The sequence below is a fragment of the Puntigrus tetrazona genome, chromosome 14, assembly GCF_018831695.1.
Source record: "Puntigrus tetrazona isolate hp1 chromosome 14, ASM1883169v1, whole genome shotgun sequence".
Lineage (NCBI taxonomy): Eukaryota > Metazoa > Chordata > Actinopteri > Cypriniformes > Cyprinidae > Puntigrus > Puntigrus tetrazona.
In genome coordinates this window covers 11532968-11549726 of record NC_056712.1, presented here as the reverse complement: position 1 = coordinate 11549726, position 16759 = coordinate 11532968, and the positions used below count along the sequence as shown (strand labels likewise).

General features: G+C 36.5%; 1 protein-coding gene and 1 long non-coding RNA gene across 2 annotated transcripts; both read left to right on the top strand.

Annotated features, from left to right (window-relative positions):
- The first annotated feature begins 1283 nt into the window (after positions 1–1283).
- Positions 1284–14146, top strand: adam19b (ADAM metallopeptidase domain 19b). The gene is made up of 20 exons (XM_043257351.1): positions 1284–1695; positions 1934–2010; positions 3154–3358; positions 4600–4665; positions 5548–5619; positions 5713–5879; positions 6246–6330; positions 6411–6550; positions 6668–6845; positions 6952–7041; positions 7648–7843; positions 8248–8353; positions 9228–9441; positions 9535–9612; positions 10358–10466; positions 10565–10706; positions 10811–10898; positions 11665–11889; positions 12703–12797; positions 12886–14146. Exons 3-20 carry the CDS (start codon positions 3158–3160, stop codon positions 12914–12916), a joined length of 2283 nt encoding a protein of 760 aa, XP_043113286.1. The 5' UTR covers positions 1284–1695; positions 1934–2010; positions 3154–3157; the 3' UTR covers positions 12917–14146.
- Positions 14147–14502: 356 nt separating this feature from the next.
- On the top strand, positions 14503–15501 carry LOC122357805. The gene is made up of 3 exons (XR_006252532.1): positions 14503–14714; positions 15224–15325; positions 15455–15501. It is a non-coding gene; the product is annotated as an uncharacterized LOC122357805 (long non-coding RNA).
- Positions 15502–16759: the final 1258 nt, after the last annotated feature.

Sequence of the window (16759 nt, the reverse complement as noted above, 5' to 3'; positions counted from 1 at the left end):
CACAATATAAAGTCTTATAATGGAGACATCACTATAAGAAGATAAACAATTCAATCAAGTCGCTAGTAATATGACTAATGTCGCATCATTATAAGTTAGCAAAAAGAGCTACTGAATCGTCACATATTAATCAACGTGAGCACAACTGGTAACATCATTATTTATATGTCATATTTGTATAACATTGGTCTCAGTTAAACGAACGTTATATGCTTATTTAATGTTAACGCCTAATCATGCTTCACACGATCCTTCGTCACACAACTCATTCTTCACTGTCTGGTTTCTATCTAGTATCTACAACATGTTCATCATCGTTATCGATCATATCTTCACAATCAGGCTGCGCCACAATAGTCAACAGGTAACATTTGGTCTATTACACGACTATATAAGTTTCATCAGTTCTCACACACCAAAGAGGTTTATCTGAATAAAAAGCACCATGATATGGCTGATACACCACAACTCACTTACACCCATACTGATGCTTCTTCAACACTTGAACAAGGTTTAAAATGAAAATATCTTGTTAAAAACATCAAAAACCATATAAATATATTCGTTTATCTATCAAAACGATCAACTATAGATACTCATTATTTTAGTCACAAAAGGTTTAACGACTTTCATTTAACACACTGTTAATATATGTTTAATTGATTTACGCAACATTACCGATAGGCAGCAATGAATGTCTAACAGATCACCGCCAGTCAAAGTTTCATGAGCTGAACAGGCCGTTATATTGGCATATATTAACCAGAGAGTGCATTGTTCATAAAGAACAATCATTTTTATAATAAAGTTAAAATTAACTGTTTCATACTTCATCGTCACTAATCACCAGATACGCGCCAGATACAACAATAGAATAAAGAATCACCGTGGTCATACCTATAATATCCTAACTAAAGTGAATCATACATTATTTAACAAACTTGAGCGCTAACAAAGTTAACAAACAATGTTATGCTATGAAATAGTGAATGAACAGTGATGATAAATTATTTTACGATATGATATACGCAATCTATGAATCAAACATCATGCATTATGTTAATCATATATCTATAAAAAGATCAAAGGTAATAAACAATGCTTTTACCAAAGTCCACGATCTTTTCCCCCATGAGAATCAACCAGTAAGATGCACTGAAAGCCGTTCAAACTGCAACATAAAGGTCATATCCAGGTCTTGATTCAAGCTTTGAGAAGAAAGAACAGTATATAAGTACTATAAACAGACTGTTCCCGGACTGTAAGCACATTTATCTTTGAGTATTTCTGATTCTCAAAGCATTCAGCCACTTTAGATGAATCTTTAATGAGCTCAAAGACATTAAAGGAAAGAAAACTCACAAGAAAACACTGTCAGCCATTTTGTGTGTAGAAATCCTTTTAAATAAAACAAGTCCTCTCTTTTTTTCCTCTGAATAATCTACATCTGATACGGATCAAGTCCTGATTTGTGTGTGACTTCAGAGAAGGAATGGAAACAAGTTGGAAGTGTTTATGAACGTGAAGGAAGTAGTCTGGTTATATACCAGCTGTGCGCTGATTAAATGCATAACAGAATAATTCAGCCTTTTGCATTTTGTATGTTCTCCTCCAAGGGAGCTGTTCTCCTCTGAATATCAGGAAATATGGTACAATCCGAACGGAGAGCGTCAGTTTTCAAGGCTTTCCAACAAGGTGAGTGCAGAAGCCGTTCCACAATCTTTTACTTCTAAATTACACACGAATAGCTCATATTGTCATGGTAATCTTATGATAAACTGTGATGTCACAGTAAATTAACAGACTGTAAATCGCTGATTTGTCACAGTAAATTAATGTTGTTAAAGTAATTCCAGATTAGATAAAGTAATAAGACATCCATTATACATGATCACATTTTTTCCCTTTCCTCTGATGTTATGGATGGTTTCAGGATCACTGTTATTATCATGGGTCAGTCAAAGGGATCCAGGGGTCAAGTTTGGTCATCAGCACCTGTGCTGGACTCAGGTAAGAACCACAGCAGATCTATGCATGCATATTGTGTGAAAATCATTTATTTGCATTTTTGTATTGCAAGTTCAATAGCATTTATTTATACATAATATGCATTTATTTATTCTTCATTTTATATTTTTATTTTATTTTTATTTAACGCAATATTTTGCATTGCAGAACTGTCTCCTGTTTAGTCATCTGGACTTTCACAAACTGTTTTAGCTATTTCCTAAGCACTCCTAAGCATTAGTGCCATGACTTAGCGTTATGAGGACATGTTTTCGTTGTGCAAAAGTTCTAGTTTACTAACCCGGAAGGGAGTTCAGCGAGTTCACTGAAGTAGCAGGTCCGGGTCTCCGGGTTTCTGAGTGGGCCGAGGGTAGATGTATAGAGTCCCGTTGAGCTCTTCTACGCCTTCAGAGAGTCAAACAGGAGAAGAACAGACATGCATTGACTGATCGATGAATATTTAAGCCAGCACAGCTTGAGCGAGTGAGGTTTGACTGGAGAAGCGAAAAACTAGGGCATTTTATATTGTATACACACACCCTTCCAGATGATCCTCACAGCTGCAGTGTACAATTCCACTAAAGGAGAACAATGATATTTTTTTTTTCAATGTTTTATGTATCATGGACGCGTGTCAACAGATATCTTAGCATGTTTTAGTTGACATTCGAGAATGTTGTTAATGTCATTAAGCATTCTTTAACTTTGCAAAATGCTCATTACTACCGAAAGTATAGACAATTTGGTGTTGGCTTCTTTTTATGGTTGTTATTGTTTAGTTTTTCGGCAATGGAAGCATTTTCATTGATAGTTGGCCATCACTGCACATCTGTGAAGCATTGTGTGTGTAACTATGCTTGTGTTTGGGGAAAACCGGGATATCCAGGAAGCAAGGAAATCTGTTTTTGCTTAAATAACCCAGTTCAGCTTAAACACTAGTTGGCTATCAATTCAGTTTTATTCCCTTCTTTCTTCACCCTCCCATCCGGGATAAAGATCATTTTGTGTGGTGAAGCTACTCTGCTTCCCGTGCAAAACCCAGATGAGGGGTTTCCATCCTGTCCATGACTCAGATTGTTCCTTTTGTCATTTAATGTCAATGTTTAAACATCCTTGTGATTGACATGTTGTCTTCTCAATCCCCAGGGGCATGATAACAGTCAATAACAGCGTGAGCTACATGATTGAACCGCTAGCTAACCAAACACACTCTCAGGGACATGCTGTTTTCAACGCTCAGAGTCTAAAACTGCCAGTGGGCACCTGCGGACACTTCCATGGAGACGGGAATCACTCGGAAAGCCTTCAAGAGCTGATTGATGTCATGGCAAAGCCTCAGAAGACCAATAGGGTGAGATCATGGGTAACATTAAGAACTTAACGTCTTAACCGTGTATATCCAACAATTGAAATCAAAATATATCAATGTATATCCCCACACAGAAAATATAAAAAAATGTTTCAAAATAGACTATAAAGTATATTTTAAAATATATTTGCATTACTGTTTCAGACATGTTTTAGTTAATATTTTGGCCAGGGGTTTTTGCCTATATTTGTTAATGTTTATTACTGGTTTATTTATAAAAAATTTATATATTTTGAGTAACACTTTCAATGAGGCGTGTATCATTAATACATTATAAGGGTATTTTAATTATAATGAATTATCATCTTATGAATATTCAATGTGTTATAATATTTACTTATTTGTGGTTATAGCATACAATGAACATGATTTAATTATAATGAATTAAATTACAATTGATTATATTTTTTAATATTTAATTTACAATGCATTATAAGTATTTTATGTTGCTAATGGTAATAGTAATTAGTAACAATATTCACAATAAATTATTTTTTTTTTTTATCTCAAACAGCCATAAGATCAGATAAATGTGTAATATGAAACAAATACAGGCATTGCAAATACATGTGAAGTGTTATAAATATATGCTAACATTTTATTTTGATGTTCAAATGTTTATTTAAATGTATTTTGTGTTATTACATACATGTGAAGTTATAATGTTATCTTATTCTAATGTATTATTATTTTCTTTAGTATTTTTTTAGTTATTATAAAATTTTAAAATTAAAATACATAATGCATTATGCATTAATTATAATGCCTTAAGAATACCCTTATAATGTATTATAAATACAGACTTCATAGAAAGTGTTATCCAATTTAGTTTAACCTCCTACAAAATTACAGTAAGTACAATTTTTCTGATTAAACACCTCCTTTCACGATTTGTAAAAACAGCATTCAGGCACTGAAAATTTTCAGGCCATATTTTGTATACTATTCATGGAAAGTACCAGATAATAACCTTGTTATTTAAATAAATGTGAAGAGCTGACTAAAGTGGTACTAAACCAAGGACACATTGTTCTTGCGTTGGCTTACATGAATAGAGTGTCTGTGCCTGTCCGAAAACACAGGATGTCCCCCAGTCCCAATTAGTCATGTCTCACAATATTTAAATTCATAAACTTAGACTTTGAGGTAGTGACTCAGCACTTCTTCTGTAGTATATCAAATTAGCCTGTGCTTATGCCTATCTTTTCTATCACTTCCTGCAGGGAAGAAGGGATGTCAGCAGCAGCATGAAATACGTGGAGCTGATGGTGGTGGCCGACCATGCAGAGGTACAATCACTTAACTTCAGGTATCTGCTGAAAAGCACGGGTTTCTTGTGAAGCTGTGGGAGATGAGAGAGACTGCTGTCTTGTTCACATCAGTGTAGATTCATTCTGACACACGTCCAACAGACTCTGCTTAACAGATAAGAAACACCACGTTTGGGATGTTTAATCAGTTTCAATCTGCTTCAGTTTATTAAATTTTTTCAGAATGTTTTGTAATATTCACATAGATCATCATGGTTTTGGATAAAGCTCTGGAGCTTCAGATCTTGTATGTTTGTTAGACTCGTTTCCTCAGGAAATCCTCTCATCATCAACATGTATGTCAGTTCTCAATTGGTTTGACCCACATTTTCCTTGGTCATCAAGCCACGACTCACAATGCAAAACTATTTCACAAAAATTAAGATAAGACTGTTAAGAACGTGACCAGTACTGAATAAACAGCTTTTAAAATACAGTCCCAAACTAGTTTTTTTGTTAATACAATTAAACTGGTATCAACCATGCCACCCCAGTCCTTAAAACATATACAAAAATGAGACAAAGAGAAAATAACGTGGTATTTTTGGGTTATGGAAACAACATTTGCCATAGTGAATATACAATACTACATTGGTATCAAACTCCACAGATCTGCAGACTTTAGCTTCAACCTCAATCAAACCAATGTGATCCAGCTAATCAAGAGGGTTGGCCTTACAGGAATTGAGGATTGAGTTTGAGACCACTATAATACTAATACTATTGTTTTTTTTTCATGCACTTTTACTTACTCATACACTCCACAACCCACTAGTTGAGGAACACTGACCTACATAATGCAAAAAAAACATTTCAGCCATCTAAGGTCAAAGAGGCATGCCAACAGTGTCTCTTTTTCAGTTTGTGAAGCACGGTCGGGACCTTGAAAGGACCAGAACAAAGTTGGTTGAAGCAGCTAACTATGTGGACAAGGTGAGATTGCTGTGAATTGTAATATTAAACATACTTTTTTAATCATTTACCTACTTCTGGACTCTAATATATCATGTGATTTGATGTTCCCAGTATTACAAATCACTGAACATCCGTGTGGCTCTGATCCGGTTGGAGATCTGGAATGATCAAGACAAGATCACTGTGGCCGACAACCCCTACAGCACCCTGGGTGCGTTTTTGACCTGGAGAAGGAAACAGCTGCCACAGCTGCCCAATGACAACGCCCAGCTAGTAACGTCAGTCTCACTGTAGCTCCTCCCACCTCATTAACATATGACACATAATGATCACTGATAATAATCTCGTTTATAGTTTTAAAGGGGTCATGAACTGAAATAAAATGTATCAATGGCATCTTGAGCGGGGTCCTTGTATTTTACGTTCTGGGGGGTAAAATACAGGTTTTTTGACAAAGGTTCCCTGCTGCAGAAAGATAGCTGCAAAAAGGGTATAAAAAGTAGTCCATAATGCTCTATAACAGTGGTTTTAAACACCTGATTCAGATCACCAGCTTATTAGGAAAGAGCTCCATGTCTCAGATAAGGGAGACATGGAAAATGGCTTTATTGTTATTTCATCAGTTGTTTTTGTTGTGTTTGTAGGGGTGTTTCTTTTCAGGGCACCATCATTGGTCTGGCTCCCCTTAAAGCCATGTGTTCTGAATACCAGTCCGGTGGAGTCAATTCGGTAAATTTACCTACAGCATTATTCCAGTTTTTATAGCCATGTGCGCTGAGTTTTCGTTTCGTCTGCCCCTCTCTCTGTAGGACCACTCTGACAGTGCTGTAGGGGTCGCTGCCACCATGGCTCACGAGATGGGGCATAACTTTGGTATGAGCCACGATAGTCCAGGCTGCTGTCTCGCTCAGCCCGAGGATGGAGGCTGCATTATGGCTGCTGCCACAGGGTGAGAGATGCTATAATATTTCAAGCCTGCGTAACATCAGATAATGATAACATAATTTCCATTTTGAGCGAACTGTCACTTTTAAACCAATCTGACATAAAAGTCAATGTTCTTCAGGGATCCGTTCCCTCGCGTTTTCAACCCCTGCAATCAGAAAGAGCTGAAGAGCTACCTGAGCTCCGGCGGGGGGAAGTGCTTGTTCAACCCTCCCAACACCAGGGTCATGTACGGTGGCCAGCGCTGTGGAAACGGATACCTGGAGGAAGGAGAAGAGTGTGATTGTGGGGAAGTGGAGGTCAGGAGAGAATTTCATTGCTTCCTCTGTCTCGATTTCTCCCACGCTGTTATTCCGATTGATCTTTCACATACATTTTCCGTTTTCTGTTTCCTTTACTACAAAGGAGTGCTCAAGCCCCTGTTGTAACGCCAACAACTGCACACTGAAGATTGGAGCGGAGTGTGCACATGGAGTTTGCTGTCATGAGTGCAAGGTGAATCCCTGGCTTTCTTGTGGTGCTGCATCAAGAAAACTAAACTAAACTAAACTAAACTAAATTAAATTAAATTAAATTAAATTAAATTAAATTAAATTAAATTAAATTAAATTAAATTAAATTAAATTATTTTGGTGTGCATTTTTAATGTAATTTTAGTGATTTAAAGTAAATAATTAAACAGACTATCCTTAGTGGGTCCTTTGTGTGAAATTTGGAATCAGATTCGACTTTAAATGGTAAGAATAAATAAATATATACATTTTTATTGTTTTGTGATTTTTAATACTTTTTATAATAAATAGGCAAAAAACATTTTTTTATTTTTAAAATGTTTATTCTTTAATTGGTAAGAATAAAGAAACAAACAGCATTGTTGCATAAAGGTTAGTTAGAGGGTTTTTAAGAGAGTAGTTTAAGTCATATTTTTAACCTTAATTATTAATTCATCATGTCAACTACTACAGCAAAACCTTTATACTGAAGATTTGCTATCTGCAAAAGGTTTTTCCTTAAATGTTAAAATATTAGTTATTATAGGCATTATTTTAAGAAAAACAGATTGTATTATGAATGAATAGAGTTTGATCTGTTTGTATTCAGCTGAAGAGTCCAGGAGTGATGTGCCGTCCACCTTCAGGCTCGTGTGACCTGCCTGAGTACTGTGATGGGAAATCAGAGTCCTGTCCTGCTAACTTTTACCTGCTGGATGGCAGCAGATGTGCGGGTGGCAGTGCCTACTGTTACACAGGAATCTGTCTGACGCTGGAGCAGCAGTGCCTCTCTCTCTGGGGAAAAGGTCTGTGCGGTGCTAAAGTCCCACAGTTTCAGAGTAACACCATAAAACCAGCGCGTCACCGTCTCCACAAAAAAAGCAGTAAATCAGCATATTAGAATGAATTCTAAAATAATGATGCTGAAAAATGAGAATGAATTACAATTTTATTTTTTTATTTTTCCGAAAGTAAACCATGTGTCAGTATACTGTAGTTTACTGTATGACGGATACTGTGCTTGGCTGTAATCTTTGTATTTGAATGCGAGGCCATCTGCTGCTCTCTGTAGCCAGAGGAAGCATTTGAGTCCAGCTGAGATATACTGCAAATTATAACATTAACAGAACTATTAACTTGAGACGTGAGACGATGAGTTTGTTCTTTTCTGTTTCTGCTGTAAGGCTCATTATCTGTCTCTGTGTCATAGATGCCCGTCCCGGTCCTGATCTTTGCTTTACTGAGGTAAATAAAGCAGGTGATACCTATGGAAACTGTGGCAGTTTTATGGGTACATACAGAAAATGCACCGAAAGGTGAGATGTACTTAGTTATGGATTGGCTACCAATCAAATGTTTGAAATAATCCATTTGTGTTCTTAAAAAAAGTGCTTAACAAAGCTGCATTTATTTGATCAAAAAGTTTGTAAAAACAGTATTATGAAATATAATTTCTAATGTAATTTATTCCTGTGTTGCAAAAGCAAAATTTTCAATTTTCATTCAATGTTGAAAGTAAGTTTTCTTCTGCTTAGTATTCTTGTGGTAACTGTTATATGGCACCATTCCAAGGTTTGGGGTTCGAAACAAAAATTTAATTAAAGACACATTAAATGCTGTTCTTCTTACACGTATAAAAAATATTAAGCAGCAAAAGCTGTATTTAACATTGATGAGGAGAACTTTTATATAATTAAGGTTATTAATATCTGAGCAATATTTGAACAACATTGGAGAATTCTAAAAATTCTGCATTGCCATCAGAGGAATAAATAGCATTTTAAAAGATTTACACGTTTTTCAGGCCAAATTATTACAGATCAATTAGACCAATAACCAATATATATGTCTGGTGTAAAAATTAACATTTCAGATTTTTATTTCGTATGCTTTGACAAAACTTTTTAAATTTTGTAACTGGCAAATTGGTTTTGATACGATAACCACAGAAATGTCGGTGCCGATAACCGGTTGACCCTTTATTCAAATATAAAAGTTATTTTAAATGTGAATATTTCACAATAGTACTGCTTTTAATGTATTTCTGATTCAAAAAAATGTATGCTTGTTGAGTGTCACTGATTTCTTTGAAAAGCATTAATAAATCTTAATTATTCCAAACTTTTGACCAGTAGTTTAAGTCATCATCGTTTGGGCTGATCAAAGATGTTGTGTTGGTCTCCTGTTCAGGAATGCTAAGTGTGGGAAGATTCAGTGTCTGAGCACTGCCAGCAAGCCTTTAGAAACCAACGCCGTCGCCATAGACACCAACGTCCGGAACGGTCAGCAGAAGATCCTGTGCAGAGGGACACATGTGTACCAGCGAGGTCAGGGCAATGAAGAGCAGAGTGACACCCTAGACCCGGGCCTGGTTCAGACTGGGACCAAGTGTGGGGAGAATGCGGTAGGTTCTGATAGACTGAATTGATCTAATATCAATTTAAGTGGATTGTTGACTTATTACATGAACTTTTTTCTTCATTTTTTATCTGAACAGATCTGTTTCGAAGGTGAATGCCGCAATGCATCCTTCCTGCAAGCTGATGAATGCAGTGCTAAATGTCACGGCCACGGCGTAAGTTCTTATTGCTTTAATGTAGAGCTGGCTTTATTCTACATACATGGTCATTTTATAGCTACTGAAGCATGTCCTGTTTACATAATTTCCTCTACATTTATAAACATAAGTGGGGAGACTCACTTCCACTCAGGTTAATGATTAAATTCTAACGTGGTTTGCGGTTTTCACTTATTGTAGTGCTGAGTTTAGCGGAGGATATGATGAAAGTGTGGGGGGTATTTTGAGTATTTTTAGATTTACCAAACTTTAAACAAACCTCACTAATGTGTCATTTTCACTAAATGCAAGTTACTTTATAATTATAATTTATAAAATTAATATCTGCATTGAGGGAAAGTTGTGTCATCATGTACTCACTCTCATGTTGTTCCCAAACTGTCTGATGTTTTAAAGGATTGTTTGAGGACTTGTTAAGGAGCTTTTTTGCCTACAGTGTCTGCCAAAGTTGTAAAAGAAAAAAAAGCAAAGAGAGCACTGTGGTCCATATATATTGTGCTATATATTCAAAGTCTAGTGAAGCAATGTTTGTTTGTTTGTTTTTTTTGAGAAATGAAGATTTGATATAAATGATTACTGACAATCAATTACTCGTTAATTATTGTAACCACATCAAAGCTAAGGTAATAAGTCTAATCTAATGATTCATATTTTAGTCTGTGATTTTTAGGTTTAGATACAATTTTTGAGCGATGTATTCCTTTTAATTATTTTTCAAAAAATGTTGTGTGTTTCCTTGCAGCTTTGTAATAATAACCATAATTGTCATTGTAACTCTGGTTGGGCACCACCACTTTGTGAGACGTTGGGTTCAGGAGGAAGTTTGGACAGTGGGCCTGTGATCACACACAGTACGTCAACAGACACTGAATAAAAGTTAATATCACTGAATGTTATATTTAATCTGCTCTTTTGTTGATGCATTTTCTTCTCGTCTTGTCTTGTGCAGGCAATCTTTATCTTGTCGTGGTTGTCCTGATCCTGGTTTTCCTTCTGGGATTGACTATCCTTGGTGTCTGTTGGTGCCGCTGCAAACAGAAGCTCCTTTCCACCAAAAGCCCCACGCTTCCTGCTACCCAAATATGCATCAAGTAATCTAAATTCTTAATCGTGAAATGCAGACACATTCGTGCAGTGATCTTTATGTATTTGGCACTTCTTGCATTAGAAAATGTGTTATTTCTCTTCTTGTCAGTGTTCCAGACACCCCTGAGACTAAAAGTCACACGACGGGTCACGCCAACCCAGTGTTCCTGCCAAAGAAATCTCATGCTGATGAACAGGTGTGAAGTTGTTTTGTTGTCAGCGTGGGTTCGTATATGGATCCAAAAGCACACTTTCACATTTTTTAAAAAATGTTCTGTGTCCAATTCAAATACATTTGGTTGTTGATCAAACAGCAAAAAACAACAACAAAATCATTAGTGCCGTTATTAACTAAAACCAACTTAAAATACAATGAGAAGTTTGAAATGTTTCTTCAGCAACTAACTGAAATGAATAAGTTAAAGTCTAAACAGAAATATTCTAAAAAGCGCAAAACAAAATGACTCAAATGTCAAATCAAATGCTAATTCAAAAATATAAATAAACACTGATCCATATGTTTTTAAATCTGATTAAAATCACTTTGTAAACAAACTAGATTTCCAGTAGTTTATTCTGTCAAACTAACCAGAGATTATGGAAGAAATGCCTCAGACACTTAGAGTGTGTGAGCAGAGATTCCCATGAAAATCAATTTCAGGGATTGAATATCAACCCATAATAAAAAAAGCACACTGACACAAGCAGAGAAAAAAATGACAGCGACTCTTATGTCTCTTGTCTCATTCATTGCTATAGCAACTGCTGTAGAAATACTGAATATCGACTACACTGTCTGACCAAATAGCTCCGATTTGATTACTTACAGAATGACAGTGTGGAAAATTCATTTGAATTGGTGCAGCCAGTGTCACTAAATCTGACCCGCGTTCCACCATCCCTAGAATCCTTATTCATTGTTATGATAAAATTGATTATTCATATTATATTTGCATTCCTCAGGCCAGTCCTCGAGCGAGTCCTACAGGCCCACCTAGATCCAGACATTCTGTGGTTCGACCCACTGTGAAACCACCTCCAATCCCAGCATACGCTGCACACAAGCAGAGTGTACAGCATTCAGAGTCGCCCAAGCAGTCTCCATCAGCACCCCCCAAAACAAGACCGCTACCACCCAACAGACCCCCTCCACCCTGTCCCATAACCAAACCCTCCCAGCCTGCAGAGGTGAGTGTCTTCCTAGTTCATGCGCTTTTAGATCAGTCATGCAGTGTGGTATTTCTTAACATTTAGTCTATCTGAATAAATGTAGCGGACTGGCTAAAATATTTGCTGGTTGTTTAATCAGGTGAATGTCCTTTCAAGTCTTTCAGTTGACCCATTCAATGAAGTGTGAGTCATTGACCTAAGCCAAGTTAAGAATATGGGTGAAATATTAAGGTACAAAAAGCAAGGGAACCATACAAAGGAATTATTACTCACTTTTAAGCAAAGTACAGATACAAGATTTAGAAGTTTAGAAATTAAAATACTCAATTCAATTAAGAAAAAGAGTGGCAAAATATATTCAACAATTCAGAATTAACTCCTTTTTTCATCGCAGATCACTTCGGTTGCAAACCAAGAGTTCTCAATTAGTTTGTTGTGCAACTCAAATGAAAGCTGAATGTATTGGCAGTTTATAAATCAGTCCGTATGCAATCAAGCCTTCAAGAACACTCAAGCTAGCATTATGCACACCCTCCAAAAGAATTTAAAAAGGAGCAAATATCTATTTCGTCTGATCTTCCTTATTTGTGCCATAAGTAGTTTTCTCTCTAACCTTTCTGCAAACTTCCAAACAATGCACATGTAGAGATGTGCTTTCTGCACCTTTCCATTGTACAATGTATCCATGTGGGCCTGCCATCTTGGATTCTTAACATGCCGTGTGCTTACCAGAACATCATGTGACTCAAAACATCACATTCGTCACATAATAAATGAACTGTTTATTGACTATGATTGTGCATTATAAAATATTTGCCATGTTTGATCTAGATGCTGCCTAAGAATGGCGTGCCAGTGTCACCAGCCATGTTGCAGAAAGGGAAATCCAATCTGATGCCCCCTTCTGGGCCTTTTCAAAATGTCAGGTAATCGAAGGCAGAAGTCACAGAACGCTAGATTGGTGTTATTATTATTAATCATTAGTTGGTAATTCTATATATGATTGTGTTTTAGGTTCCAAAGGGAAGTTTCGGGAAAGAGCTGAGCCGCACTGAAGATCATTGGAGAGCTATAATGATCAACTTTGCACCTTTAAGATGCTCTTGAGAGTGACCAATCAAACTGCCTCACTCATAGTGATGCCCGCCTTACTGACTTGAACACAGAATGAAGGATACCTTCCAACTTTTTTCAGGGGTGCGTGCAGTTCCACGATTCCTGTGCCATATGTTGCATTTGCTTTTTTATGTCTTATTTATTACAGAGACCTCAGAGAAAAGAAAAACAACAACAAAAAAACTATAAAGTATGGCATTATAATCCAATAAGAGCATGGGTCCTCTGAAAGAATATCTTGCACCGAGAATATGAAATGTACATTTTTGCACGCAGTAATAAAACATTGTAAGTATATTGTACACGTAGAATGAACTGGAAAATGGGAGCAGATTTGTCTAGTCTTGAACTAACCTGCACTGTCAGTCCATTTTAGTTTAGTACTATGGATAATCTGTGCTCAGGAAACATCTCTGGAAAGGAATATCAAAAAAAGATAAAAGATTGTTTTCATAGCAATAATAATTCATAAACTCATATGAATGGTATAGCAGTTAAATTCTGTGTCATCATATAATTTGTATAGTATGTACTGTGTAAGAAGTAAAAAAATGACCTGTTTTGAAGGGTGTTTGCGATGATGCTGGACAAGAAAGGGTTAAAATGACATGGTGCTTTGTTTTTGAAATCTGTTATCTTTTTTAGATAACGCTTGATTAAATGTTCAGTTTAATATGGGCATTAACCCAGGGAATGTATTTAGGTTTAAATAACCTATAAACATGTAAATATGTATCTTAAGGGTTTTTTTGTTTGGGGAGAAAAATATCTGGACAATTCATTATAATTTCTCAGTTCATAATGTTTTATGACCTACTATGACCAATGTACTGTTTTTTTGTCAGATTTTCCATGTTGTAGTTAAACTATTTATTCATACTGTAAAACTTTAAAAATGCAAATTACGCCTTAAAATTGGGTTTACATGAATGTCATTTTATTGATAATAATGTTTATCATGGAAATGTTTATGTACTGTTTGCTGTAAAGGTGGCTTGATATTGCACACTGCATAGTAAATTAGAAAAAAAAGTCAGTGTCATTTTTATTTGCCTTAATTTTAGTTTCTTTATTAAAAATAAAAAAGTGGTCCTATGCAAAATGCTGTAATGCTGTGCCTTCAATGTGACGCCAGAAATAAATGATCATTTATCTTTAATTAATCTTTATCTTCATTTAATCTACAATACATTTTTTTCTGTTAATATTCATATTATTTCTTCTTCTTTTGATTTTCAGTAAGAAAATTAAGTGAGAATTCTTCAGGTTGAAGAATATTTATCTGCCTTTGTGCAGAGTTGCATTTTTGAAAGATTTTTGCTGCTTATGTCACAACTCTCCTCGTTAACTTTCGACTTTGTTATCAGACTACTAGGCGTATCTAAATACAAAAAGGGTTGTTGACGCCTCAAAACACACATTAAACCGATCTTCTTGCTGTTTCATTGGGCTTTGCTGGAGGTGTGTCGGAAGCCGACGCCTTCATCCTCCTGTGGGGTGACTTTTATTTTGAAACGCCGAACTTCCTGTCCGTCATTTTGGCAGTACGTGGTGTTCTTGTTCTCGTTTGGATACCCTTGCGCTCGCCTACAAAAAACGAATTTAACGAAGATAACGGTGTTTCTGTCCTTACCAGCATACAACCAACGACTATTTAATTTAACAAACATGGACCAAATGGAAGAACCCGCTGGATCGGATAATAAACGAGCTATAGAGCGGAAAAGGTAAGATCTCTCTTGTAAACAACGGCCTGTTTATCAGCGCTCGGAAGCTTCTAGTGTTTGGATCGCAGCCATTTAACCACTAAAGAACAGCTTAAATCATATATATCGATGTTAAATGTCAAAGAGAGCTGGATTAACATCACCGTAAGACGTTATTATAATGGCGTTGCGTATTAGCTGTTGGGAACAGTTAGGTAACGGAAACTTAACGTTAATGTCCTTAGACCGGTGTGTCATGGCCCGAAGCTCCAGCATTACAGCGTTTGTTAGTGTGCGCATTGTTTTCATTTGTGGTTTTCTTTCCCTTAATAGCGTTCATTTCAAGTCTTTTGTGTGATATCTTAGATGTTCTGTGATCTAATAGCACTAGCTGAATAGCATTGCGTCACGTTATATAGTACTATGATGATAATAGGCCACGATAAACATTTTCCATGGGAGGGACCTGCGTTTTTATGACGCATTTTTGGTTACATATTAAACAGCTGTTTTCTTTGCCTTTTTTATAGAAGTTGAAGATGCCAAAGGAGGACTTCAGAGAGGACAAGCTTTCAACATCAGCACCGTCCATCACTTTGTCCCTTCCCTCTTCCCCTAAACATCAGGCACAGGTGGAAACGCTCAGAGCCATGTTTTGTATATTTAGATTAGCGTTCAAATACATTGTTAGATACTAGCATACAAAAATAAAAATGTAATATATTCTGGTAGTAATATGTATCTTTTTTTCCCCCTGGCAGGCACTGGTTTAGCCAGAGTCCTCACCCCAGTACTCCATTCAATCCAGCAGTTTCATCACAGGTGTTTTGATGGGAGGCAACGAAGGAGGTGGACGGGGAGGAGAGCGATGGAGCCTCTTCGGAGTGCGGCCCATCGTGCAGAAATCCCCCACTGACCCAGGATCAGAAACCAACACACCTGGCAAGAATCTGTTATATTGATATTTCATTTTAGCTTATTAAAACCTCAGCTTTGTTTGTTTATCATTTATCATTTATGTTTATTCCATTGTGAAACAGACTATACTATACTGCCATTTTTCAAAAGTTGAAGTTAGTATGTCCTACTTCATCTGTACACTCTCAGCATGCGCTTATAGGGACGTTTATAATATATAGCATATTTTTAGTTTTTTTTTTTGTTTTTTTGAAGATGTCAGTAAAACTAAGAATATCGGAGTATGTTTTAATTCAGTGTTATTTTCTAATACTTTGTGATTCTTTGTTTCCAGGGGGATTTACGCTGCACTCGTACTTGGGTGTGCAGAAGTCCAATACGATGGATGCCATGAAAACCCAAATAAATCTCACGGTCGACGATCCCACCAATTTCAAATCTCCCAAGATCGAGATGAGCGGCGAGGACGGAAAGAAAACATCCTGTCACAGACTGAGACACCGAGACATGAACATTCTCACTCCTTCCGGCTTCTGAACTCCACAAGTCTCTCTTAAGCTTCCTCGATTTTTATATTCACATTATAGCACAAAATGGCACGACCGTCACTTGCCGTTCTAGGGTCTCTCGTGAGCAACAACACACCCGGTTTTTCCCGATTCCTCATATAACGAATAGAATTTCCCTTTAAATTAGACAAGAGATGTAGAATCTCTTAGATTAGTGCCAAGCTTCATTTGGTAGTTGTTTTTGTTTTATCCCTACAAAAGACCACTTTTTTTTAGCATTTTGAATGTTTGTTTGTTTTTTTATTACTGTGTGCTATGACAAAGTGATTGCTTTTGATTATTGTGGTTTACATCCGCCACAGTAAAAAAAACCTACAGAAAACTGTAGTCAAAATATGCATAATTATCAATAGGCTTTCGTGAGATGCATTCATGAGTACATCCGTTAACAGTAAATCTTTTGTGGACCATTTTGAAAAGCTTGTTTATACCTGTGTAGACCTGTGTCGACCGCATATCGCGTTAGATTGATGGATTTCATCGTGCACATGTACTAGTTCTGAAGCACGTCGGCAGCATAACATCTGTTTATTGCCACTATAAAACATGCAAAAGTCAGATTTGACTAAACAGCCAGGT